Source organism: Perca fluviatilis, chromosome 2 (assembly GCF_010015445.1).
Source record: "Perca fluviatilis chromosome 2, GENO_Pfluv_1.0, whole genome shotgun sequence".
In the NCBI taxonomy this organism is placed as follows: domain Eukaryota; kingdom Metazoa; phylum Chordata; class Actinopteri; order Perciformes; family Percidae; genus Perca; species Perca fluviatilis.
In genome coordinates, this window is record NC_053113.1 from 35,034,257 (window position 1) to 35,059,410 (window position 25,154).

The following is a 25,154-nucleotide window of genomic DNA, read 5'->3' on the forward strand; positions in this document are numbered from 1 at the left end:
ACTGCTGGTGTGTTTAGTTTATAGCTTTAACAGCCACTAGACTAGGATTTTACTTAAGTGTATGTACTTTTGTTTTTCGGTGTGACCAGAATCTATTACTACACATGCATTATATTTTGAAAAGGTCTCGCTCCTATACGTTTATCTTTAATGGCTCAATTTACAAGCTAAAATGTGACTGTGACATATAGTCTGCTAAAATGGCGCTACTACCAAAAACGGGGTCCTGCATGCAAGCTTTAGCAATTATATTACAGTTCATTTGGTTTCTTAGCAACCAAACTGATAAAACCAGATATCATCCAGAACAATGAAATGAAAACCAGGACCATACAGCGGAGGCACTGTAACTAGGAAACGCAACTGTAAAACAGATTTTGTACTATCACAAAACCTCTTATGTGATACAGTCTTAGAGAAAAAGCATCCCCTTGACATTTTCTACAATCATTTTAATTTTGATCTCAATTGTTATCCATTCAGACAAAGGTAAACATGTCCTATCATACACATACTACATGTGTACTGATGGCTTTTTTATAGTTCAATGTCAAACAGAAGTTATTTAAACAATGTGCAAATTATGTGCTCAATACTAAAAGCGGTTCTGTGCACCAAAATACAAGAAATCACATACTTTCACACATTAACACAGTCTCTCTCTCTCTCTCTCACACACACACACACACACACACACACACACACACACACACACACACACACACACACACACACACACACACACACACACACACACACACACACACACACTTTGCAGTGAAATTATTTGGATTATTCTAAAAGCTCAACATCAGTGCCCATTCAAAGGTGAACAATATATGACAGGACAGCAAAAACAACAGGTTAGGAAATAAACCAAAGGGAAGAAATTTGCCTAATTCGTCAAGTCACCTTTTTGATCACGCAGTGTAGAGAGGAACTACTTTTACTGCTTCGCTTCAGCCAGTCTATTGCTAATCTCTTTGCTCTTCTTTGTGACAGCTCCATCTGGTTTGGGTTCTGGGGCGCCCAAAGATGGTTTCTTCTTGGCTGACTGGGAACTGGCAATCTGCTTCTCTTTTGATTTTTTCACCATTTTCCCTGTTGTTGTTGTTGGTGTCTTTTTTGGTTTGGTGCGAGAAACTGGTTTATCCACCTGAAAGAGAAGAGAGGTGAAAATATTGCAAGATTAAAGGCAAAAATAGTCAATTCAACCTTAACTGATGTTAAAGCAATAGTTCGATATTTTGGGAAATGCACTTCTTTGCTTCCTTGTTGAGAGTTAGACAGAAAGATACTGTCCTCATATCTGTCCGTTAAATATGAAGCTACAGCAAGCAGCTGGTTAGCTTAGCATAAAGACTGAAAACAGAGGGGAACAGCTAGCCTGGCTATGTCAAAGGTAAAACAACAACAACATTTTAAGGGGGGTTATGTGCCGGACTTGGCCAGAGAGCAGTGACTTACTGTACTGGTTTCCACTCTTTGTGCTAAATGTGAGAGTGGTATCAATCCTCTCATTTATCTGTTTGCAAGAAAGCAAATCAGTGCATTTCCCAAAATCTCTAATTATTCCTTACAAACGATTGCTTAAATCACAGAGACTCTAAATCATGTCAAAGTCCTATTTTAGCATGCAATACATACCCTTTTTATCCTGTTACTTAAAGTTATGACAGGCAAATGACACCATATGGTATAGGTGATATTTGCATTATATGGTTAGTGCAATGAAGATAAAAGAAGAAGAAAAAACAGCACAAAAGGTGCATTTGTGCCTTTCCTTTTATAGAACAGTGGTTCGTGCATTTTTCTATGAAATTTTAAAGAAACCATAACATACAAAGTTAATGGTTTATATTAGTATATGATGTTAGTCTTACTGTACACTTTAAATAATGAAATATTTTGGTAACATTCAACTATTAACTGTGGTGGTGAAACCTAAATATTTAGGAAACAGGCATGTGACTGGAGGATCACTGGTTCAAATCCCCATACCAACTGGTAAAATTTAGCAAGGCACTTAGCTTCTCTTTGCACTTGTGGGGTTGCATCAACAATAAAATACTCAACCTCCCAGATGTTTAATTTGTATAAATGAGTTGGTGTACAGCAAAAAAGTTGCAAACATGCTCAACTTTTGCTGAATAAATAAACCTTAAAAACTTGTATATTGTAAGAAATGACAATGTTTGTAAAAGGCTTTTTCTGACAGTAAAAATGAAGGGCTCTATTTCTGTGAATAAATGGGTTGTAGTAATTTTGTTGCCACAAACGACACGTTAGTCAAGGTGGAATATGTTAACGTTGGGCGTGGTAGACTGGTGGAGGAATGTGTCATTCATGGCCCAAAAAAAAAACTTAAAAGCAGTGTACTCTGCACTATGGTGATTTCACAATACAGTCCAGATTCACATTTCTCTAATTTTCAGTACACTTTCTTGATGCTTTGGACCTTGAAGAATAAAATTAGATCTCCGCGGCTGCATCATACTGAGCTGCTGTTACTACACAAATCAGACATCAAAAGCCAAAAGGATAACATCATCTGCAAACAAGTGTTACCAATGCTTGATACCACTTGCCATTGGCACACACCCTGTTGTGCCTCTCTTCCCACTTATATGTAGTAAAATTGGTGACGAGCCAATTGTGTGTGCAGCTGTGTGAAAACTGATGAAATACCATTTTTCATTTTTTTTTCATTCTTATCTGTTATTTAGAGGTATCATCTAAGCTTCTTTGTTTCTTCCATTTTTCAATGAATCCACACTCTTGCATAAACCCACAGAATTTGCAGGGTCAGTTTTTTTTAACTACGCTGCATAAAAGGTGGTGCAGGCTATGAGGTGGGCAAACCGTGAAGCTGTGGCTGATAGTTTTTGCAGGGTTGCATACGGCAGCTGGGTGATACATGTGACTGTGGCTCGTACTGGCCAAGGCGCATACTGTGTGTGTATGTGGACAATATGCACGTTTGCGTCTGATAAATTTGAGGTCAGCCTCCATGCCTTCTAGAAGAAACAGAGAACACACCTGACTACAGCAGATTTAGAACAGAGCTGCTCTCAGTCTCTGAGACGTCCTACAAGAATGAGAGAGGGAGTGGCCATATGAACACACTACTATAGACACATTATTAACCAATGTTGTTTGAACTATCGATAACATGCACGCAGATACCAATCTATGTTAGGAATATCTTCAAATAAAGGCCTACATTAATAGAGATGACGTCACTGGCTGCTCTAATCCAAAAATGAATGTGAATGTCAAACTGATGCAATAAATATTGTCTGTATTGGCATGTTGTTTTAGTTAAAATGTACACAGACTGGCTATTTAAACATTTCACTGGCTGATGTATATGCATGGTGGAATAATTTAACAATGGCAAGTGCTTATTTTGTCATTTAAAATGTCTTAAAAGTGAGATATGAAGCCATTTTGTTGGTCTTTAATAGTGGTAATTCTGAAAACTCGCCTGCCATCAGGTCACATTGTATAACACTTACGCAGCAGCACTTCCAGTGAATAAGAACTCAAGTTGAAAACACAGTAAAACTGACAAAGTGTGTTAATCACAAAGTACTACACATAGGGTACAGCAGGGCTAATAGAGTTTTATACATGGCTATAATTCAGTGTACATAAAAGGAAACTCTTGGAAATAGTAAATGGTGGTACCAGTATTTCACAGACCTAAACTACCATCAGTGGATCTGTGTGTGGGCATGCTCCCACCTTGGCAGGTTCCTTGCTAGGCTCATTGTACAGGCTGCGTATCCTCCTGCGCTCCATCAGCTTGTTGTCAGCGGGGTGAGCCTTCACCTGCTCCCCCTTGTATGTGGCGCTGTAGCTGGTTTCCAGACTGGTCTCCTCCACTGGGGGTTTAAACTGAGATGGAGCTTTAATGGCCTTCACTTGTTTCACATCCTTATACGCCTTGAACTCAGTCCTAAGAACAATGGGAAAAAAGCAAACAGAGAGGTTTTTACGGTTGCAAGTATCTATTAAAGGTGCTCTATGTGATGCGACGCGTTTTTTAGGCTACAACATTGCACACACAGCACACTGTAAAAAAACGGGGTCTTTGAAGACAGCTCAGGCTCCACAAACCACGCCAACCTGCACAACGAACAGCCTGGGCTGTCTACAGAGACCGCGTTTTTTTACAGTGTGTTCAGGGGACAGGCAGCTAGCGGATAGTGAGGAGATGTTTGCTGTATGTGACAAAAAATGTTGTAGCCTAAAAAACGCGTCACATCACTTAGATCACCTTTAATCTGACAATTATTTTCTCGATTAATTAAACAGCTTTGGATTTGGGCCTATTATTTACTTGATTAAAGATGAAAAAGAAAAGCATTAAAATCTCATATTGTGGAAGCTGGAACCAGAGAATGTTGAGTTAAGGAGTAATCGATTATCAAAGTAGTTGCTGATTAACTTTTGGTCAAACTGACTGGCTATTCAGTGACTAAGAAAGTATTTCATTGAACAGGAAAGCCTGTTTTAATCAATAGCCTACATATGGAAATCTAGGGGTTTTACTTCACCTCTCGTTTTCTTTTATTCTTGTTGTACCTGTCTGTGTACTTCTTTTGTACAACTGCCAATTATTAATCTATAATTCATTAATTATGTAATCAGATTCAGTTTTTTACTGTTCACAAGGCACAGCGTAACTGTGCTTTAATACGTGGCACATTAAGTTTATTGGTCACTTGAGTTCCTTTGAAATTAGCATTTGGAATACATTTCTTGTATTCACAAAATTGGAAGGTACTGGTACAAGAACAACGAACGTTGGGCAGGCTGAAACCAGCAAGTTAACTTGCATGCATCGTGCCTCCCTAATTAAATTCAGAGGTAGCCTGCAAATAAACCACATGAAGACACATGATTACATTTAGACCCTTTTTACTGGCTGTACTCATTCATGGGCTATGCTGCATTGATTTGGTAGTACTCAGAGAGGAATAAATCAATAATGCAACCTTTATCTCTGGCAATATCAGTTTGCTTTGGAAATCGCTGGAGATTGTAAGGAGAGACCATGTGCAATACCAAACATCCCTTGGTGATCTCTAATGTTTCATCACTGGACAGAGCAGTGTGGCCTACAGAGGCTAGTATGTTAGTTGAAATGCTTTCAGAAATGGGATACCTGTATGCAACGCCGTGAATAGCCTTAATACAATGCCTCAGTTGTTGACCATTCTAAAGCCACAGTTAAGCTAAATGCTTTTATTTCCAAAAAAAAGGGCTTAGAGTGAATGAAACACCCTTCATACCAGGCTGCGTGATGATGGCTCACGCTCTCGCACACTTACCTGTAGCTGCTGGAAGTCGTCATAACCTGCTTTATCTGTCTGTTGAGAGCGTCTGCTGCTGCTCTGCCTTTCCGCTGCTCGGCGCTCACATCTGCAGCCACTTGTGCCTCTGTCTTCTCGCCCGTTTGTCTGTCTGCTGACTTTTCCCTCTTCACGCTCCTCTTCGTCGGCTCCTTTGATTCTTTCTCCTGCGTTTTCTCCTCGAGCTCGCTCTTCTCCACGCCGCTCTCGGCCTCGGTGGCCGCAGGCTCCTGCGCTCCGCTCCCCGCGCTGCGCTCCGGCCCACCGGAGGCGGCGGCGGTGGCGGTGGGGCTGGGTTTGGGGATCCAGGGGTGGTCGTGCTTCTTCGGTATAGGCCAGGGTTTATAATCCTTCTGGTATTGCGTTTCGGTGTTGAACGGGGCTGCCGAGCGTTGGTACTCATTTCTGGGTTTGCAGCTGGGCTCGGGGCGCACTTTCCACGCCTTGAAGTCTTGGCGCATGACGGACGCAGAGCCGTCATTGCCCGCTGCGGCACCCGTCGCGGGCGGTGCCTTCCCAGCCTCCTGCTCGCCGGGATGGGGCTGGGTTTCTATGGCAATGGCTCCGGCCCTCTTCAGTTTCGGCTGCGGGTGATGGGGAAAATGCTGCAAGTCGGCCACATCCGAGTATTTGGTGAAAACCAAAGGCACCGCGATGTCCCCTTTGTCCAGCTCGGTCCAAAAGCGGTTGATGCAGCAAGCACGCGTGATGCACGGCCATGCCATGGTGATAAATACTCGGGAGGCTGGCGAGAACAAAAAAAAAAAATGTGCAAGGGAAAAAAACTCTAGACGAGGGATAAGAAATAAGGTGTAAATAAACGCCCTACTCACGACTCGGAGACTTGCAAGTGCTCGGTCAGGTGCTGCTTCTGCCCAGTCAGGGTTATTCCTCCTTAAAGCTCGATGTAACTCTCTGTTCTCACCGATCTTTGCCTGAGACTAAAGGGAAGTAGAGCCCCCCCACGCCTCCCTCTCTGTCCTCCTGCAGGCTATTTGTTCTGACTGAAGTTTAAAGGGACTTTGGGGGAGGGGGGGGTTGCTGTGTAGTGCACGTTTGCTGTCTGGTTGCGCATCAAAAAGCGACCCCACCCACATTTGTGTGATGCTTCGAGATGCCCGGGGTGTGTGAGTTTGCACGGTGAACTATCACCTGAGGTCGTCGCCGTCTGGCCAGCAGAGAGGGAGGACACACTGGAAATCAGAATTATATAAAAAGGTGGATGGTTTTCCCATGTATCAAACGGCATGAGTCAAATGTTTACATTGACATTTTTTCAATGTGGTGTTTGCACGTCATTCTCATTTTAAGGTGGTAACTAGATGGATCCAAGAAATTAAGCATACAAATAAAGACAGAGTAAAAATGTTGCACCAAAGCTGACACTCACAGTGCCTTAATTTGGCTTTCTGTACAAATTATTTTATTAAACCAAACGGAAAACAGATTGTGAAATTATGTAAAATCTGACAAATTAATAAACATTTTGTGTGGCGGCAAAAAAAAAAAAAGCCCCATCTTGCCATAGCCTACATATTGACCACAATAACATAAAAATACTTCTACATTCAGAGTTGTGTCAAATTTTTTTCTTTTCTTGATTTGATCAAATGCTGTGTCAATGTGAATGTACCCTTTAAATGTACATGTATACTTTCAACATACTGGCCTTTTTTAACTATCCAAAATATGTCACACCAGCAGTATACACTTTTTGTTTATGAAAAGAAATGTCTTCTCACTGAGCATGAATTTACAGAACAGCTGATATTGGTGTAACTGCTCCCTCTTGTGCTCCTTCTGCCTCACAGTCAGTGGAGAGGAATCAACAGGGCCACCTGGCTTCCTCATGTCAATCAGAAGCCCACGATGGAGAAAAGTTAATAGTGAATGAGACGCTTATGGCCGTTACGGTTTTTACAAAAAGAAAACGCATCTACCAAATGCAACAAATAAAATAAAAAGGCTACAAAATACTTTCCTTAAGATCACAGCATCATTACAGAGGAGGCTAGTCATGTTAAAAAACAGCCTGACAAGGACTCAGAACTTTGAATATTTACAGATCGCGCCCCTGACAGTCTTACATCTCCAAACATTTTGTGGTGTTGCACTTTTTTTTTATTGAGTCTCCATGAGGTATTGTTTTAACAACATACAATAAGAAAAAGGGCCATTTCTTTTTTTTCTTGGAAACCTCAGGGACTGAACACAAATGGCATCCGTTACCTGTAATCCTCTGCGTTAAAATCCTCAGTACGTATATCTAGGTGTACGTACACCAAAACATAAATGAGGGAGGATGCATTTATGACTGATAACATACATTTCTTTTCTTTTTGTCCCAGAACACCTTTAGCGAATTCAGTGTCCGTGCCACATCATTTCATCGCAGCATCTTCCTCAGCCACTTCCTCGGGCTCGGGCTCGGCCTCTGCTTCGGCTTCGGGTTCAGGTTCAGGATCATCCTCTGAATAGAGTCTGCAATATTTGTCTACCATGACATCCAGGTCGTGTTTGACGCGAGTGTTAATGTTGAGCATCGCGAGACTCTTGTTCCACTGCTCGGCGGGCGTGCTGTCGAGATAAGCCTGCAGCCGCTCGCTCGCCGTGTCACTTTTGCCGTCCTCCAGCTTCAGAACTGGCAGGGCGGCGAGCACCTTGAGGAAGGAGTTCACGTTGGGAAAGAACTTGACGTCTGGCAGCTGAAGGGTTTCGTGGATGGTGGTGGGCAGGCGCACCTCTTTGCCCCTGTGCTTCCACTTGATTCTCCAGCAGTGAAGCTCGGCGGGCAGCGTGTCCGGGTTGGGCAGGTCGTTGCGGTAGACTTCGGCGTAGTTCTCCTCGGTGGTGTTGAACTTCATTTGGCCCATGACGGCCGGGACCAGCGACAGGCACTTAAGGGCTTTGAGGTTGGTCTCGGAGAACATGTCCTCCACCTCCTGCATGACGCCATGGATAACGGGCACCGTCACGTACTCCTTGAAGTACGCCTCGGCTTGGATTTCGCCCACGTCGGCTGCACGCTGTTTCCGGAGAAACAGCCTCGGCACCTTCACGGGAACCCCCATCACGTTGGCCACGCTCACGGCCTCCTCGTACCAGAACTCGTGGTAGACGTCGATGTTGTCGTTGACCTCGTTTAGCGAATGCAGCACGGCGGTTAGACTGTTGGCGGCGAAAAACACGTCGAGCGTTTCCCCTTGGAGATTCCTCCCGAAGGCTCTGGTGAAGGTGAGGACATTCTTCAGGATGACGACGGTGACGACGATCTCAAAGTCGGACAGGGTTTCCGTGACTGCGTACGCGTCTGCTGCGACGGCGTCGGCAAACTTGCCGTCGCCGTTGTCCCGAATGCGGTCCATGCACAGCAGCAGGGCCGGCAACATATCCAGCAGCACATCAAACACGTTGTGCTGCTCGGTCCATCCTGGGCCGGAGGCTTCCTTCACCGCGGTTCCTTTCTCTTCGTTTTTCTGGTAGTGAGTATAGATGGCTCTTCGAGCTCGTCCTGAGTAAACGGGGTCGTGAAGAAAGCGCCGATCCTTCGCAGAGTCTCCATGACGACCTGGACATTGGGAAAAGGAAGATTGTTGGCCAGGTGGATGTTCAGTGCCGTATGAGAGCAAGGCAGATGCAGTGCCAGGGGATACTTCTCCATCAGTAATACTGCCACAGCTTTCATCTTGGTGGTGGACGTCCCGGTGGCCTTGTGGGCCTGACCACGGCAGTCCTCCATGCTGAGCCCCCAACGGTCAGTCAGGTGGGCCTCCAGCCTCTCCACCAGCGCAGCCTCATCCCCGCCAAACGACATGAAGTCCAAAAACTCCTCTCGCAGGACGTTGTGCTGATTCACAAAGCGTAAAAACAGAGGCAGGTGTTTCTCGTCGGCAAATTCGACCAGGCCACCCGTCACTAGGGAGAAGAAGCGACTCTCCCTCACCTCCATCAGCATCTCCTCTCTCACTGTATTCTCACAGACGTCCAACAGCTGGCTCTGCTGGACTGCACACAGGTATTCTGTGTTCACAGCGGTCGCCTGAAAGCGCCTCCTCAAAGCTTCATCTCCGGCATTCATGCGGTAATCTAGAACGGCCTGGAAGTTGTTGGACACGTGTTCGGCTTCAGACGCCTTGCCAGTCACTAATGGGATACTCTGTTTCCCTAACATGACCACAACCTCAAACAGGGATCGCAGGTATTCGCGGAACTCCTTCTCCTCTGTGGACAGTTGCGGTTCATCCTCGTTGGCGCTCGTGCTATCCTCAATGGCGGCATCTTTTTTGGAGGAAAGCTGTTCAATGGAAGATGCCACTGGAGACGAGAGAGAGACGGGCAAACAAACAAAAGGGAACAGTGATCATTTTCAGTACATACTGAATAAAATGAACATGCCATTGTTTCACATTCATGAGCACAAATACATTTCCTATTTACTTACATCGCCTTTCTTTAATCTTCCTTAAATCTTCTTCAGTCTGAAATTAGAAACTTAATTCAATTTATCACGTTTAAGACTGGGTTCATTTAAACAACAACAACGCTAATCAATGGGTTTCTTACAAGTTCTTTAATCCGCTTGCGATGTCTGGTATGAGGATTTTTTAGATGGCTTGTCAGGTCAAACACGGTTGGAATGGCTGTATCCTTCAATACAGTCCTGTAGGGGCTCTGAAAAGCAAAACAACTTCAATAAGTCATTTTCGGGAGACTCTCATTTTGGGGAAATAAGTGGAAACATGCCGCCAGGCACATTAGAATCATGTTAGATACTTACCGTTTTACAAACCATTGCTGGGTCGAAGTGTTTGGCACATAATCTGTAGTGCTTGTTCAGCTGGTCTGATGTTTTCGCCTCTAGATCTGCTCTGCGGCAGTTCTCTACCCAGATTCGGCATCTAGAAAAGACATGCTTTATGTGACATTTGAAAAACAGAAATGTACTCTGAGACAGTAGATGTGTCTGTATGAACTTCTTCTGAGTGACAGGTAGGCCTGTCGCAATATGCAATAAATCACAATTTTGAAATGGAAATGATCGCGGCCGGAAAAGATTTCCATTTTATTTATTGTTTTGGATTGGGTTTGGTTTTTATTCCAGTGCATTTTTTGTTAACAGAGACTGAGAGTCCATTTTATTTATTGTTTTTGGTTGTTTTGTTCATTTATTGTGGATATTTAAAATGTCTTCCAGTTAGAGTGGTAAATATGCTTCAGAAATAAAAGTGTATTGATCTTTGAAAAGGTGTACCTGCATTATCATGCCATTATCATTATATTAGATGAAAATGGTCACAGAACGACAATATTATCGTTTATTGCAATAACTTCTAGGACAATTTATCGTCCAGCAAAATGTGTTATCGTGACAGGCCTAGCGACAAGTGTCTTAAAAATCACAACATGCGTACTAAACTTTTTGAGTGTGGTGATGACAGACACTTTTGTTACACTAACCTACAAACAACAGATATCAAAGAGCCACTCACTGCTGTGGACATTTCTCACTGAGGTGAAACAAAAACTCTGGCCACAGCTCAGAAATGAAGTAATACATATAAATAAAATATTTTTTCTTGCTTTATGTTGAATTTTCAAAAATGACATTAGCTGTGACTACATTACATTCAAGTAATTCGTGCCCATTATTTATAGGCTAGAATGAAGACTACTGAAAGGACTTTAGTTTTATAGATACCCCTTACCGGAGGTAGAACAAAGCACAGCAATGCTTTTCATATTCTCTTAGGTCTCCCACATATGAAATGGATGCTTTTTTACTGCAAAAGTGGTTTTGACAGATATCGTGACACACCCCATAAATAAAAGAAGTGCAAATTAAAGGCCGGGCCGAATGGGAGATGACACACATAAATTCAAGTAATTTCATAATGCAAGCTCTTATTGATCCCCAAAACAGTGGACAGGGGGTTAAAAGACATCGCGTTTATGAGTTAACTGTTAACTAACTTTATCGTTACGTTAATGCTTTGGTTAGTACGTAAGCTAACTTTTCAAATGTTATGATTTTTCAGTCAAAAAATTTCTAGTACAATTCTAAATATGAAAGCGCAAAAGGTTAAGTAAGGGTTACATGTTCGTCAACCTGGGTGACGTTAACGTTAGAAATGATGCCTTACCTCTCAGGGTCCCGTGGAAACCGAAAAAATGCCAAATCTGACTGTGTGCTCTTCCGTGTACAGTTAGGGGCCGCGCAAAAATTCGGCATGCTTCAAGCTAGGTAGTTAGCTTAGCTGATTTAGCTGACTATTTTATCATCTGCTTACTTTGGCGCTTTCGTTTGGAGAGTCTTGTGGACGCAGGTGATTTCTAACGCTAACAAACAACGTATGTGACCTCGAATAGTGTCTGATAGGCGTTCCCATGAACAACTATCAAACAGTTTAGAGTAGATTCAGGATTACAATCACACAACGGTTGAATTTGGAGTATATCGTTTTGCAGGACGATGTCCCGCCCACAAAGCACTTGATTGGACGTACCTCAAGTCTGAAATATAACTATTGGTCGCTCGAACTACACCGATCATTTCTATCGACCAATTAAAAGACAACCAATTTTTCTTCTTGACCCTTGAATGTCTCTGCTGCCATCCACTGGCTAACACACTACAAGACAGGAGCTAGCTAGCTACAATGGTAGGGCGACCAAGGATGTTTCACCGTCCTCTTAATACATCCATGTGTATTGGTATTACCAGCATAGATTCGCAATATGTAGCTATGGGTCGAGCAGTTCCATTGTCAATGTATTTATTTACTAATGGATAAAGCTAGGCGATGCAGCTAAGCTAGCAATCGTCTGACGGCCTGTCAGAGATAGAAAACAGATAGCTTGCTATTATAGCGTTAAATCTATTAGCAATCGGTAACGTTATTACCATTACTTCCTCTTGCTTGTTCCTCCCGGACAGTATTAGCTATTAAGCTAATCATAAGAACATAATAATGTTAGGATTGTGTCATCTGGCTACTAGTACTAAAACCAAATGGGAAAGTATCGTTGTCATATGGCTCGTTGGTCTAGGGGTATGATTCTCGCTTAGGGTGCGAGAGGTCCCGGGTTCAAATCCCGGACGAGCCCTCATATTTTGCTTGTGTATCTTCGGTTTTTAACATCGGTCAATCATCGGCATCGTCAGAAAATCCGTAACACTAATAAAAGTAAAGGTGCTTAACGGTTTTGCGCCGCTAAATTAGCAGAGTTTTCTACACTATTTGTCTCTAGAGTAAAACATAATGGGCTCGTCCGGGATTTGAACCCGGGACCTCTCGCACCCGAAGCGAGAATCATACCCCTAGACCAACGAGCCGGAACGTCAATCTGAAGCTTCCAACCTATTATAAAATACTGTAAAATGTACTTACAGTGTCGTTGTTACTTATATTCACATAGACTATACTATGCATTTAACTATAGCAAAGGCACTGTGTGATAATGTATTTTTGTGGATTATGTTTTTTCTTTTTACTTGAGGTGAAGAGAGAACTCTTCTTGGAAATTAGCTAATGTAGATGGAGAATAAAGACACACAGAGCAATTCAATTAACTTCTTTTTATATATCATACATAAGACTGTCTTAATATAATACAAAGGGCATTGTCATAAACACAGCAAAGTCTTGACTAGATCTTACAATCTGTGGATACACGGACTTATCCTTTCCCCCATGCTGTTCAATTCTATAGTGCATGTTGCATGTACAAAAAAAGTGAAAAAATGTGAAATCAAAAATGAAAAGGATAAATCCAAATTAAATAAGAGGATTTCAACTTCTGTTGGGTGTTCAGATATGTCGACAAGTATACGCGTTTGTGTATAACCCACAAACTGAACAGGCTTATGAAAGATGGAACCTTTTTTTCAACCATGTGCTTCTCATATAACCAAAAAGTAAGGTTTGTGATGTACATGCACTTACAATATACCCTGTGAAAATTATTAAGGTTTGAAGATCTAGCTTTCCCTGTTTGATTCAAACCCTACCTCATAGTGTTGTCCTGATGTAGTCAAGTACCTTTGCCAAAAGGCAAGGTTTTGCCACTAAGAAAACAGGAGTTCCTGCCCACTGAATGGTCACCAAATTGACAAACATAATCAACATACCAGCAGGAGCAAGGTAGTGAGTTCTATACTTCCTTTATTAAAAAAATATAAATATATACATAAATTCTATTTCAACTATTAAAAAGGGGCTGCATTTCATGACAACTGCTCTAAATAAGAGGTCAATCAGCATGATCTGAAATAGGCGCACACTTACGAGTCACTGCAGTCAATTTTTTTTCTTTTTCAGTCTTTTATTTTTGGAATGTTTAGTACCAGTATGAGTGCCAGTAATAAAACCACTGGCAATTTCTAAATGTCTCAAATTCTGCGGGGTATGAAAAATGATTGCAAATATGCAATTAACCTTGACATCCAGATAAAACCCCAATCTCAATATAGGTAGCTTTACATTTGTTTGTGGAAATACCAAGCATGATCTCTTTATGATGGTTTCTCCTTTAAAATGACAACAGCATGACCTGTGGCCTGCCCTTTAATTTGAAAGGTGGCTGTGGGCAGGTTTTTCTGTCTAATTTCAAAGCTGGTAAAATGAGCAACAGAAGAAAGAAAGCACTTCAAAATCCCTGATATAAAAAAAAAAAAAAAAGAAAAAAAAAAAAGAAAAAGATTCTGGTTATTGACTAATGTTTTGAGGACATGCATGTCTGCCTAGGCAAAGCATGCAATTGTGGGTTGACGGGACACCCTTTCCCTTTGAATAGGACAATCATGGGGGGATCTGCCCTTCCAAATCAGAAAAATTCCATTCAACACAAACCGATTTGCCACAATGATCCTTACCCTGCCAAGACATTATGTCTTGCTTCACGGCAGAAACTAGCCAAGTTGACCAAATGATGTATGAAAGGCAGCAAAACCCTTTGAAATAGTATGATGGGGGCAAAAGAAAAACGACGACACAGAAATAGAACGCATTAGTCTCCTTATTTTTTTTTTTTTTTTTTTTTAAACCATCAGCTTCTATCTTGCTACTCCGGAGCCTGCAGAGTAACTACCAAATTCTCTAACATACCAAAGTTTTAAAAGACTCCCAAAATAATCTACCAATTAATATGGAAACAGTTTTGGTAAAACGTTGCAAACAAATCTGGCCCGAATACACAATAGCCAACGGTCTTAACAACGGTCTCCAGTTTTGCTAAAGTAATATATTGCAGCTGTTTGTATTGACGTTAAAATAAGATCTTGATAAACTTTGCGTCAAAGTGGTGAACTGCTACATTATTGGTTACAGACACCTATATGCTATAAAACAACTGCTTTGGTATAAAAACATATCCAAAGGGAAAATAAATTCTTGTAAAATTCACAGCATAATTTGAGGAGAAAAAAGGCAGTCACTTAACTCATTTTTTTTTTTTCTTCAGTTTCCATGTTTTGGATGGAGAGACTTGTGCAGGTGGTTCTGATGAGGAACTACATGCAAAAGGGAAACATAACAAAACATAAAAGGGTAGACTCTGGAATAGATAGTTCTTTCCACCGCAAAATCCTTAACCAGTGAATAAGATTTTCAAGGAAGTAATGTTTAGGAGGTTGTTGTGTACAATAAGACCCTGTTATGTGGGGCCCTGCTGAAGAAGAAATCTTTGTCGAGAAAGGCCTCAAATTACCATTCTTATTTACCTTTTCTAAGTTGTTTTAATTTCCTTAAAGAATTAAGGGCTGTCTAGAGAGAAAAATAGAGAAAAGCCATCTTAATTCAAATGATAATGTCCAGCTCCATTCCATTCCAAGTCCATGAGTCATAAGGCCAAAGGGTTATCTAGAACCAGCCGCTGACTGTCTTCCTTTCACTGGGCCGGATCCTTTCGTCTCCCGTGCCCATCGCTGCTCTCATCTGTGCCGTGCCGGGCCCGGTTGCAGCTTGCAGGACTACGGGGGCCTCTAGGCCTGAGGGGTGGTGCTTCCCTCTCCTTTGCCCCGATTGGGGTCAGTATCCACCTGCAGGGTCTCCTCTCCACTCGGCCAGCACATGCTATAAGGGACTCCACTGCTATGTGCTCCCCTTTAACAGAGTTACACAATACCGACCAACAACAAGAAATATCACCGCAAACATTTTCCCTCATTGTCAAGCTACAGGATTTACAAGCAGCTTTTACGAGAAATTTCACTTAAAAAGGGCAAAATAATTAAGAACCGGTGGAACAGTAATGTCAGGCAGTCCCCGGTGTGAACCGAAAGAGGACGCCAGCATTTCATCACCAACAGCTACCTGCTAAACAGCTTCAAACTTTCCATTTGAAATGCTCCTTAGAAGATTTTGCCACATAATACCATATGGTGATTACTTGGTGGTTACATGAAACTGGTGAAATGGTAAGATGGATGTCTCAATCTCACTATGGTTATTCCGCAGTATTATTTTGTGCCTAATGATTGCAAAAGAAAAACTGATGAAAATTACATATATACTTTTTAACAAAAAGGTTTTTCTCTGTAGTAGCGGTTCAGTGATATCTCCCTTCTGACGTGAGCAGCTTTTGTTCTCAACACACCTTGTAGTAAAAAAACACCACCTTAAAAATGACGCACAGGGGGAACACACAGCCAAATGTCAGTGCAGTCACGAGCTGGCCATAGAACTCTGCTGCACACACACTCCAGTCATTGGAGACTCCTCCCGGTCCATGCCCTGCCTCATGCCCAGGTGGCCCTCCGCTAGGTAGTGGGCAGGCCCTGTGTTCGTGCCCATGGAGAATGCAGGGTGCGCCGCCATGCCAGTCTCCTGCCGTGGGTTCGAGAAGGCACCTAGGCCCATGCTCAGCCCACCGTTCTGACCAAAGTCAAGGGCCCCGGCAGGCAAATGGCGGAGCTGGTAGGCCTGGTTGCCATGGTTCCCAGTGGAAGAGGACGATGTAGAGGAAGAGGAGGCAGAGGAAGACAGGGAGGTCATGGACAGATGGCCATGAACCACCTCCATGGAGTCCTGTGTCGAGGAGCTGTGTGTCGGGGAGGTGTAGTGGCGTGGGCGTGGCCGCGTAGCCATCATCTGCCCGTGGTGGTGATGAGCATGTGAGTGGGGATGCAGGGCCTTAGGGTGCTGAGGTGGAACATGGAAGGTGGTCTCCTGGACTGGGTGGGTCTCACCAGTGACTGACTCGGGGCCAACGCCACCTCCCCACACCAGCGGGGGTGGGTAAGGCTGTCTTGCCTGTCAATGTCAAACAAAATAACAAGGAGTCAGTTGTGGAATATGACGGCGCCATTTTCCCCCCCCGAGTTCCCAATTTAGGAAGCATAACAATTTCTTTTGGCAATGTTACTTTTATTAAATCGGATTCTAAGACCACAGTTTTTAAAATGTGATGTTAATACGGTCTTGTATTGAGAACAGACCATCAACAAGTCAATCAAGCAATATGGAAAAATACGACATTTCTTTAAAGGATTTGTTTATTAGTCAAATGTATTAAACTTCTTTTAAATTTGTTCTGAAAATACCTTTATTAAACAGCTTAAAACAATGGGGGTAGCCTATGTGCACATGCTGAATAAGCAAACATGTATAAGATTTTGAAAATACAGAAAAAAAAACTCCAAATTTTTAATTCACAACCACCAAGAGACTGACTCCACTCAGTATCACAAGACATTCCAGATGGTTCTGGGTATCTCACTGACCTGTGGGCAGAGGCTGTCACCATCGATGGCAGGCAGGGCCGTGCCGAAGTGTCCTCCACTGTGCAAGTGGTGATGGGTAGGGTCTGATCTTGCTCTGCCACTGGTACTTGTCCCAGATGATCCTCCTAAAAGTTAAACAAAAAAAGTGTCACGGGTGCAGTCTCAACAACCTGACCTAGAATATGTCAAACGCTACAGTAGGATCACTTAACGTTTAATAAAGCCAGGTTTTTTTTCTGGTTAATAACATGCTACGGTTAAGTGTTGACGCCGACTTCCACAAAATCAATATGATAAACGTCAACTGAAAATGAATAGGATTACATCAATGTGTGTCTCATGTTATCTTAGAACACAACAACAGACAAATCAAATGTCTTTCACTACTTTAAATGAAGGCCAGTGGACCAGCCGAGTGTTCAGGGGCCAGTTACCTGAACTAGAGGAGGTGCTGGAGGTGGTTCCTGAAGACTGGGACTGCTCTAACGCGGGGCTTGTAGACACGCTGCTGCTTGTATTGGTCCCCTCATCCGCAGTCTTCTTGAAGAAGCTGTGCTGCAGGGCATAGTAGGGCTGGATGCGGCTCTTAGGGTCATAGTCCAACATCCGGAGGATCAGGTCCTTAAACTTCAAGTAGTCAGCAACAGCATGGCCGGACTCCCCCGCCCGCCGGCCACCTGGACCCCCTGTCTCCACACCCAGGATGGAGTGGAGCTTCCGCGAGGCTGGAGGCTTATACTGTTTTAAAAGGCAGAGCACACAGCGATAAAGTGATTTACTCAGCCGTGACTTTTGTATACGGTCACACAATCTACCTTGGTTTTCACAATGATCACAAAACGCAAACTTTAATCAGTCTAACTGCAGCAAAAAAATAAAAAAATAAATAAAACTGAGCTCACCCTTTTGCCATCTTTGGTCTTCTTAACACTCCATGTACCATCCGAAAGCTTCTCAAAGAACTTTCTGGCTTTTGGGGCTAGGTCCATTATGTGATTAGGTGGGATACCTAGAACCTCGACTATTTTGTTCATCTGGTCCACCTGGGGAACAAGGTATTAATCAAGTTACTGTAATGTTCACATTGTACATCTGTATTTTGAAAGACAGCACACTGAATCCATTTTTATATACAGTAAATGTGACGTTCAATGTCATCAAATGTTATCCTAAGATAACTTAACCGTCAAAACATTCAGGCTGAGGCAAGTGGCCACAATAACTGGAGACAACAACATCAAGGCTCGATAAGTGAGTGATGTGCTATGTTTTAGGCTTGTGAAATCCACTTCTCAATCTTTGAGGCCTACATGACATTTGTAGGCTAGACATCAGGTGAAAAGAGGACAATGAAACCATTGCCATTCTCAGTTATATTACAAAACACAACACAAATCTGAGAAGTATTTCAGTTTCTTATAATAATAATAATTTTTACTTAAAGGCGCCTTTCTCTGCACTCAAGGACACCATACAGGGATACATAAAGACATTTAAAAGCAGCAACAAAATAGAAATAAATTATAGAACTATACCTCATTGGCTCCGCTGAAGAGAGGTTCTCCAGTGTGCATCTCTACCAAGATGCAACCCAAGGACCACATGTCAATGGCCAGGTCGTAGGGCATTCCCAGCAGCACCTCTGGCGAACGGTAGAAGCGACTCTGGATATACTGATATATCTACAAAAAGAAAGCAGGGACAGTCAGACTCCCCATTTGCCTAGAAACTCTAAATGACCTATTAATTACACCACAATGTCTACAAGCAACAACTATGACACACTTGTCAGGGACATTCTTGCATACATTTGTTTTATTGTTTTATTATTATTATCATTATCAGATAAGGAAAACTGCAGCTAGATACCCTTTGTCCCAGTTGGCATGAGCTGCCGAAGTCCACTATTTTAATGGCACTCCTCTTGGGGTTACAGAGGAGGATGTTCTCAGGCTTCAGGTCACAGTGGATGATGCTGAGCTCAGGCGTGGCCAGGAAGAGCAGCGCCGTGCATAGCTGCTGGGCAAACTTCCGGGTGAGGTTGAGTGAGACACCTCGGAAGTTGGTATTTCGGAGTAAGTCATACAGGTTATATGAAAGCATCTCAAACACGAGGCAGAGGTGGTTCCGGAACATGAAGTGACGCTTTAGGTGAACTGCAGAAAACCAAATATTGTACCCATGTTAGTTAAATACAGGAAAAGCATTTTGATTTCTTTTGTCTAGTCAGATCAGGGGGGAATTTCAAGAGTGGGTTACCGATGTAGTATTTCATCTCGGTATCATGTTTGTTCATGAGCTCTAGGAGGCGCACTTCAATCTGGGCTTGATTGAGGAAAGCTTTCTTGTTCTTGATGATCTTAATGGCAACCCATTCCTGCTCAGCACGGTCATATGCTTTCACAACCTAAAGAGGTCAACAAGAGCACATATTAATGTTGCCCAATGTTAGAAATCACAACTGTTGCTATGATAACAAACATCAACTTTTCAAATGTTAACTGCACATGAAAAATCTTCAGCAAGTGGCTTTATACAGAGCTAAACTAAACCATCATGCGTTTCTCCAAATTTAAGACAAGTTTCTCTGTCACATGCTCTCAAACCAAGTGTGTGTTGTGTATATGATGTTATAATCAAGCACCTGTCCAAATGATCCTTTTCCTATCAAGGAATCAATCTCATAGCGGTCCATCCACTTCTCCCCATTCTTGACGATGTAGTCATAGTTATCATCGTCATAGCCGTCATTAAAGACTTTCCTCTCTTTTTTGTGACTGGAGTCTTCACCCTGACCCTGTTGGTGCCGTCGCTTCTTTTTTGCATAATACACCTATAAAATTAAAAAGTAAACAATTCACATGATCACACTTGATGACGTTTGATATTACTATATTTTACAAATCTTCACAATGCAACAAACAAATGATATAGATAAATGCATTTAACGAAAAACAAAACAAACCTCATTGATGTGTTTGTATGTTTTGATAAGGTCAATGGAGAGCTTCCTCAGGGGAGCTGAAGTTGGGTCACGAAAGCACTGGGGCATGTGCCTCTGAAGTAACAAATGGGAAAGTCACAACATTTCATAAACAAACTATATGCACAGTAATTTTTTTTTAAAGTAACAGGGCTTATCTAAATTGCTAATGGTAAATCTTAGAGGCCATTCATTAAATTATGTACAATATGTTTGCACAATATGAAATGGACAGATTAAAAGAACATTTAAAAGCAGCTACTCTGCCTAGTGACAGCGGCAAAAAGGGAAGTAGACTTTCATATCACATTAAGTATTGCAATTCTTGTAACACTACACATCAAGACTAAAAGAAATGCAAGAGCTGGGGTAGGGTAGAGTTAGTGTACCTGATTGGCAGTGAGCTGTGGTGTCTGGTCGCTGTACGGTAAGACCGTAACAGATTGGTCAGTGCTTGGCTGGTGGCGGTCACTGTACTGCTGGTGCGTATGGGGCATTGGAGCAGCCATCTGAAGACCAGCAGTGTGTAAAGAAAAAGAGGGCGCAAGCCGGACGGACGAAGGTTTGCATGCTGAAGTCTCTCCTCCTAGAAGAAATTAACACCGCTTTGAGTTGCATATTCCCTTAATTTAACATTATAACAAAACACACAAAAAGGAGGGAGAGGTCTAATAATCTTGATGTAAAACAGCAGCATTTCCTCTCTTCCACACAAGCAATTTACAGCCCAAAAATAAAACAGGTTAAGATATTTGCTTCTTATTGTACTGATTTAATATAAATGGGCATTATTTGTGGGTTAATCAAACCAGTGAGAATGTCCTCAACAGAATAATGTCCTTTGTGAAAGAAAAATATGCAAAATGCAAATTATGCATTTGTAATATTTACATGTATGTTGAAATGATCAAGCTCACCCTTTAACACAGACAAAAATGATCATAAGATGTTGAGAACAATAAAAAGGGTTACTTCATTGTTAGGAGAAATGTCAGATTAATACAATGTCTTTTGTTAACATGTAAAGTCAAAAAATGCATCAAAGGATAACCACAAAATAAAAAAATAGCAGTAATATATCAACCTTTGTGAAGAAAAGGGAGGAAAACAGCAGGTTTAACAGTGAAAAGGGGTGAAAACAAAGCATCTCCACACTAAACAGTGAATCATCCTTCATTTTAAGCCAGAAGGAATCAAAAAATTATCAAATAGCATGTTCAGCTATCAGCATCTCTCACCAGACAACACAATTCACCAGTGCTACACAGTAACCACTATTCAGAATCCCAGCAACAGCACCTAATTAGCATAGCCTATCACCACAGAGATACAGCGTGATTTGGCAAGCCCATCAATGCACAGACCAATCACAACGCAGTATGCAAATAGCCTACTTTTGTTGCCAGGGCAGAGCTGCTCCCATTTTCCAATGAGAAAACAAGAAATAAACAAGAAATAAAATTGAACTTTGGCACACTTAGACGCTGCTTTCAGCACAAGAGCCTGACAGCAAAATAGCTGCACAGCCCAAAACCTGCACTCCATATGAGAGCATTAGAAAGCTGACCCAGCTTTGGAAAAGGAAAAAATACACATTCACTGACAGAAATAAGAGGAACTGTAAGATGATAGAGCACAGGCAAAGGCTGGATTTAAAAAATCTAGGATATTTTATGTACTATATATATATATATATATATATATATATATATATATATATATATATATATATATATATATATATATATATATACACATGTATGTATCCATTGTATAAAAAATAAAACTATGTATTAAATAAAACCTCATGTTGCAAGGATGGTTCCAACTATAATGTTAAAGCAAAACAAATTTTGATACATTAGATAGGCCTGAATCCAATACATTTTATTTGAATCGGTTTATACATTTATTCAATTTAAAGCGATTTACACAGTTTAAAAGTGATAAGACTAAATTTGTCTTGATGACTAGTGTGTCTATTTTCCTGTTTGTTTAGCTGAGACCTAAAAACATAAATTACAAACTAATTTGAATCATTTGGAGTGCTGTCATCAAATAAAGTTAAACTGCATTAAATGGATATTTAATTACGGCACCTGCCAATTCCAATAATTGAATAATGATTTAAGTTTGACTTTTTTCCCCACTTAAAAATGTCCTAACATGTGTGAGCCTGTACATCAAATTCAAAACAGCAAAATAAAGAAAAGAGAAGAAGATCTTAGGTCCACCACTTCCCACCAAAGGGTTAAGGCTTAATATATAGCAGCTAACCTGGATGCATCATCTCCTGTAAAATGTCATATCATCCTGGGAGGAGAGTCCAGCAGCAAACCACAACCCACTATAAAGAATAAAAACATATCATTATCATTGTGCATCAACTTTTGTTGAGAAGAAGGGACAGAGGACACCCCAAAACTTTGAAAAGTGTGCTTTGGGGTAAATGTATGAACTTTGGGGGAATTAAAAAATAAAGCTGAAATTCAATAAAAGTCAAGCTGCTTATGTATTAACAGTCAAAAGCCGTGAATGTCCGGGCAATTAAAGTTTCTTGGTCAACTGTTAAAAGATGAACAGTTCACTCAGAGAGGCACAGACTACAAAACATTCAACAAAATAAATTAATATTGTTGTGGACTCAATAGCACTGGTTCTCCTCTCAGCATGTCCATAGTCCATATACTTTTATATCTTTTTTAAATAATGGTGGATTTTATGAACTGAAATATACTTTCACACAATAGGTAGCCCAACAGAAATCACTGTATGTGCGTTATAATACAGTACTGTACGTTACTGTGTCATGCAAATTGACAAAGAACAAAAAAAAAAAAGTTTGGTTTGAGCCCATTTTACAAACACAATACCTGACATCAGACTATGGGGTGAATTTAACATTTTAAAAACCACCAACCCTAATGGGAAAATGTAAGCTGTATTTGACCACCAAAGCCATTTTGCAAGCGCACTTGTAGCTCTTTACTCTCTCCTAAACGTTTGATTGTTCTTTATTTTCAGTACTGACATATGAACAGTTCCTTTCCTGGCTCTATTCATCACGCCATTAACGGGCCTATTTAGGTGTAAATATAACGACAGCTAGCTTGCTATTAGTAGCCGTATCATATCATAAGTGATAGCTGAGGATCTCTGTAACAAACCTATGTGTCATCTTCTCACGCCCAACTGATTAGATCCATCCCAAAGCTGAATCAAATGTAACCCATCCAAAACAATTAAAAGCTAACGCCCGTGAATAAAGACGTAACGTTACCCGAGTAGCTCTGTACTTACAGATGATGGGGTAGATCTCGTCATGGTTGAAATTTAGAAAGCATATTCAATGTTAATTTGCGTCCTCTCTTGCTACATATCGTTCTTGTATGCATCCAATTCCTCGTATAAATGGCAAACGCATTCAGGCTCACGTTACCGTTAGCAGCCTTAACTAGCTAACGTTGTCGTCGTTAACGTTACCCTGAAAACTGCGGGACAAGCAAGCATATCTCTCACCAATCCAACGTTAGCTTGTGACGCTGTGTTCAGCCAGCGGGTTGTGGGGCCCATTCAGCTGGTTCGTCAACAAGTCAGCGTTAACCATTAGCCAGGTTAGCCGAATTAGCTACCAGGCGTTAGCCAGGTGAGCTTCCGTAACGTTACTGTATAACTCTAAAACCCAAACTAACGTTACACCTACTATATATATATATAGCTATATATAAACAGTTAAACATTGCATCGGCAGTAAATCAAACGGGGCTGTTAGCTAGCACGGAAACATTTGCTTAAAACGTACAATGACAGTGTCTAACATCACAGGTTTAACGTTAGCTGTAACGTTACCGTTAATACCGTGCCAGCATGACACTCCGAGCCCATACAATCCTCCAGCTCACAACAAGTTGAAAAACTGTTTCCGTCAAACATTAAAATTAGTCCGCTGACCTACTGACTGAAAGCAAATGTTAGCGCTGGCTTTAGCGGAGTCGGCACCGCCACACAATGTTAGCTAGCCGCCACACCATAAGCTAACGTTACCACTCTCAACTTCACTGTCGCGTCCATCAACGTTAACCATTCACGTAACATATAATACATACATCTGCGAAAGCGTGAAATGTTAAGCTAACGAAGGCAAATGTGAAAGATTACATTTTACAATGTCTCACCTCTGATGGCACGATCTTCATTTAAAGTCCAATAACCTGTATGATGAGGAAACTTATCCAGCTTGAGATGCTCCCCTCCCTGCACGGTTAACGTTAAATCCACTGATCCCCGTCCTCTGATCGGCACACTCTAAAATAATTCACCGGCCAGATTTAATATGCTTTACATATCCCGAGCTTTGATGAACAACATCAGCGATCGAAGCAACTTTGAATAACGTTACTCTCAGCTGATGACTAGCAACATGCTAACGTTAACTAGCACGCATAACTCACTAGCTAACCTTAGCGCTGGCTAGCTAGTTGACAAAATGAGCGCAGCTAACATTAGCTACCTGCCCTGGCTAGCCTCAAGCTAACAGTTCTAGCTACCGCTAAATAAACGTTATGCCAAATCCTGATTTTACGCTGTCTTTGCAAATTTAGCGTCGGCCACTTCGATAAATACGTCAATACAGTTAAATCCAGAGTATTTAAAACATGAAACAAAAGCCGTGTCCTCTGATAATTTTGGTTAGGAATTTTGTGTCAATTTTCACAAAATGGCGCGCGGTCCAAACCTGCGCAGTGAACCGGCCCGGTGGACCAGAGACACGGACAACTGAGTTAGTGCGGCGCCGCCTAATTATTTCAACTATGTTAAAACGTCGGCCTTTTGATCTTCTTAATCCGATCCACTAGACGCATTTCGATATCCAAAAACGTCAAATATATATCCACTGACAGCATTATTCCGGCGGGAAGGGAGAACATTTGAAAAGACTGAGCTGGGGAAAAAAACCCTCCTGACAAAATGGCGATGCTCTAGCTTGTTGCCATGGCAACTGTCAATCAAAAAAATAAAGTACCCGGATGCACCAATGACGAATAAAATCTAGCTGGCCAGAGTTACAGGACACATAACTCCAGTGGCGTCC

The 25,154-nt window shown here is 41.7% G+C and overlaps 3 protein-coding genes and 2 non-coding genes across 10 annotated transcripts; 1 reads left to right on the plus strand and 4 right to left on the minus strand.

The window, feature by feature from the left end:
* Positions 1 to 435: 435 nt before the first annotated feature.
* map6b (microtubule-associated protein 6b) lies at positions 436 to 6,533 on the minus strand. 3 transcript variants are annotated; one of them, XM_039784250.1, is made up of 4 exons: positions 6,194 to 6,524; positions 5,340 to 6,105; positions 3,748 to 3,961; positions 436 to 1,156 (listed from the first exon to the last, which is right to left on the minus strand). In XM_039784250.1, exons 2-4 carry the CDS (start codon positions 6,083 to 6,085, stop codon positions 947 to 949), a joined length of 1,170 nt encoding a protein of 389 aa, XP_039640184.1. In that variant the 5' UTR covers positions 6,086 to 6,105; positions 6,194 to 6,524; the 3' UTR covers positions 436 to 946. The 3 variants fall into 3 exon arrangements, with proteins under 3 accessions (XP_039640184.1, XP_039640193.1, XP_039640202.1); XM_039784259.1 differs by adding an exon at positions 3,040 to 3,088 and having other exon boundaries at positions 1,037 to 1,156; positions 5,340 to 6,528; XM_039784268.1 differs by adding an exon at positions 3,040 to 3,088 and having other exon boundaries at positions 1,071 to 1,156; positions 3,706 to 3,961; positions 5,340 to 6,533.
* A 331-nt stretch (positions 6,534 to 6,864) lies between these two features.
* Positions 6,865 to 11,832, minus strand: LOC120548171 (52 kDa repressor of the inhibitor of the protein kinase-like). The gene is given in 6 exon segments (XM_039784237.1): positions 6,865 to 8,859; positions 8,862 to 9,674; positions 9,802 to 9,838; positions 9,924 to 10,031; positions 10,138 to 10,258; positions 11,501 to 11,832. Coding segments are annotated over 6 exon segments (2,286 nt in total). The 5' UTR covers positions 11,590 to 11,832; the 3' UTR covers positions 6,865 to 7,741.
* Positions 11,833 to 12,392: 560 nt separating this feature from the next.
* On the plus strand, positions 12,393 to 12,464 carry trnap-agg. Its single transcript has one exon. It is a non-coding gene; the product is annotated as a tRNA-Pro (tRNA).
* A 157-nt stretch (positions 12,465 to 12,621) lies between these two features.
* Positions 12,622 to 12,693, minus strand: trnap-cgg. The gene has a single exon. It is a non-coding gene; the product is annotated as a tRNA-Pro (tRNA).
* A 228-nt stretch (positions 12,694 to 12,921) lies between these two features.
* dyrk1ab (dual-specificity tyrosine-(Y)-phosphorylation regulated kinase 1A, b) lies at positions 12,922 to 25,046 on the minus strand. Of its 4 annotated transcripts, none has more exons than XM_039779789.1 (12): positions 24,238 to 25,046; positions 22,340 to 22,409; positions 20,452 to 20,648; positions 20,045 to 20,137; positions 19,724 to 19,912; positions 19,339 to 19,486; positions 18,949 to 19,235; positions 18,615 to 18,761; positions 17,982 to 18,122; positions 17,514 to 17,817; positions 17,080 to 17,204; positions 12,922 to 16,609 (listed from the first exon to the last, which is right to left on the minus strand). In XM_039779789.1, the coding sequence occupies exons 2-12, from the start codon at positions 22,350 to 22,352 to the stop codon at positions 16,022 to 16,024; spliced, it is 2,232 nt and encodes a 743-aa protein (XP_039635723.1). In that variant the 5' UTR covers positions 22,353 to 22,409; positions 24,238 to 25,046; the 3' UTR covers positions 12,922 to 16,021. The 4 variants fall into 4 exon arrangements, with proteins under 4 accessions (XP_039635723.1, XP_039635730.1, XP_039635738.1 ...); XM_039779796.1 differs by lacking the exon at positions 24,238 to 25,046 and adding an exon at positions 23,363 to 23,704; XM_039779804.1 differs by lacking the exon at positions 22,340 to 22,409.
* Between the last annotated feature and the right edge of the window lie 108 nt (positions 25,047 to 25,154).

What these genes read in the sequence shown, in the direction of transcription:
- dyrk1ab (XM_039779789.1), bottom strand. An exon ending in TCTTCAGCGGAGCCAATGAG is followed by an intron (nt 18,123 to 18,614) that starts GTATAGTTCTAT and finishes CTTGTTCCCCAG; the next exon opens with GTGGACCAGATGAACAAAAT. An exon ending in GTGACAGCCTCTGCCCACAG is followed by an intron (nt 16,610 to 17,079) that starts GTCAGTGAGATA and finishes TGACATTGACAG; the next exon opens with GCAAGACAGCCTTACCCACC.
- map6b (XM_039784250.1), bottom strand. Translation starts at nt 6,085, where the DNA reads ATGGCATGGCCGTGCATCACGCGTGCTTGCTGCATCAACCGCTTTTGG. An exon ending in ACGACTTCCAGCAGCTACAG is followed by an intron (nt 3,962 to 5,339) that starts GTAAGTGTGCGA and finishes CATTGTTCTTAG; the next exon opens with GACTGAGTTCAAGGCGTATA. An exon ending in CTAGCAAGGAACCTGCCAAG is followed by an intron (nt 1,157 to 3,747) that starts GTGGGAGCATGC and finishes CTTCTCTTTCAG; the next exon opens with GTGGATAAACCAGTTTCTCG.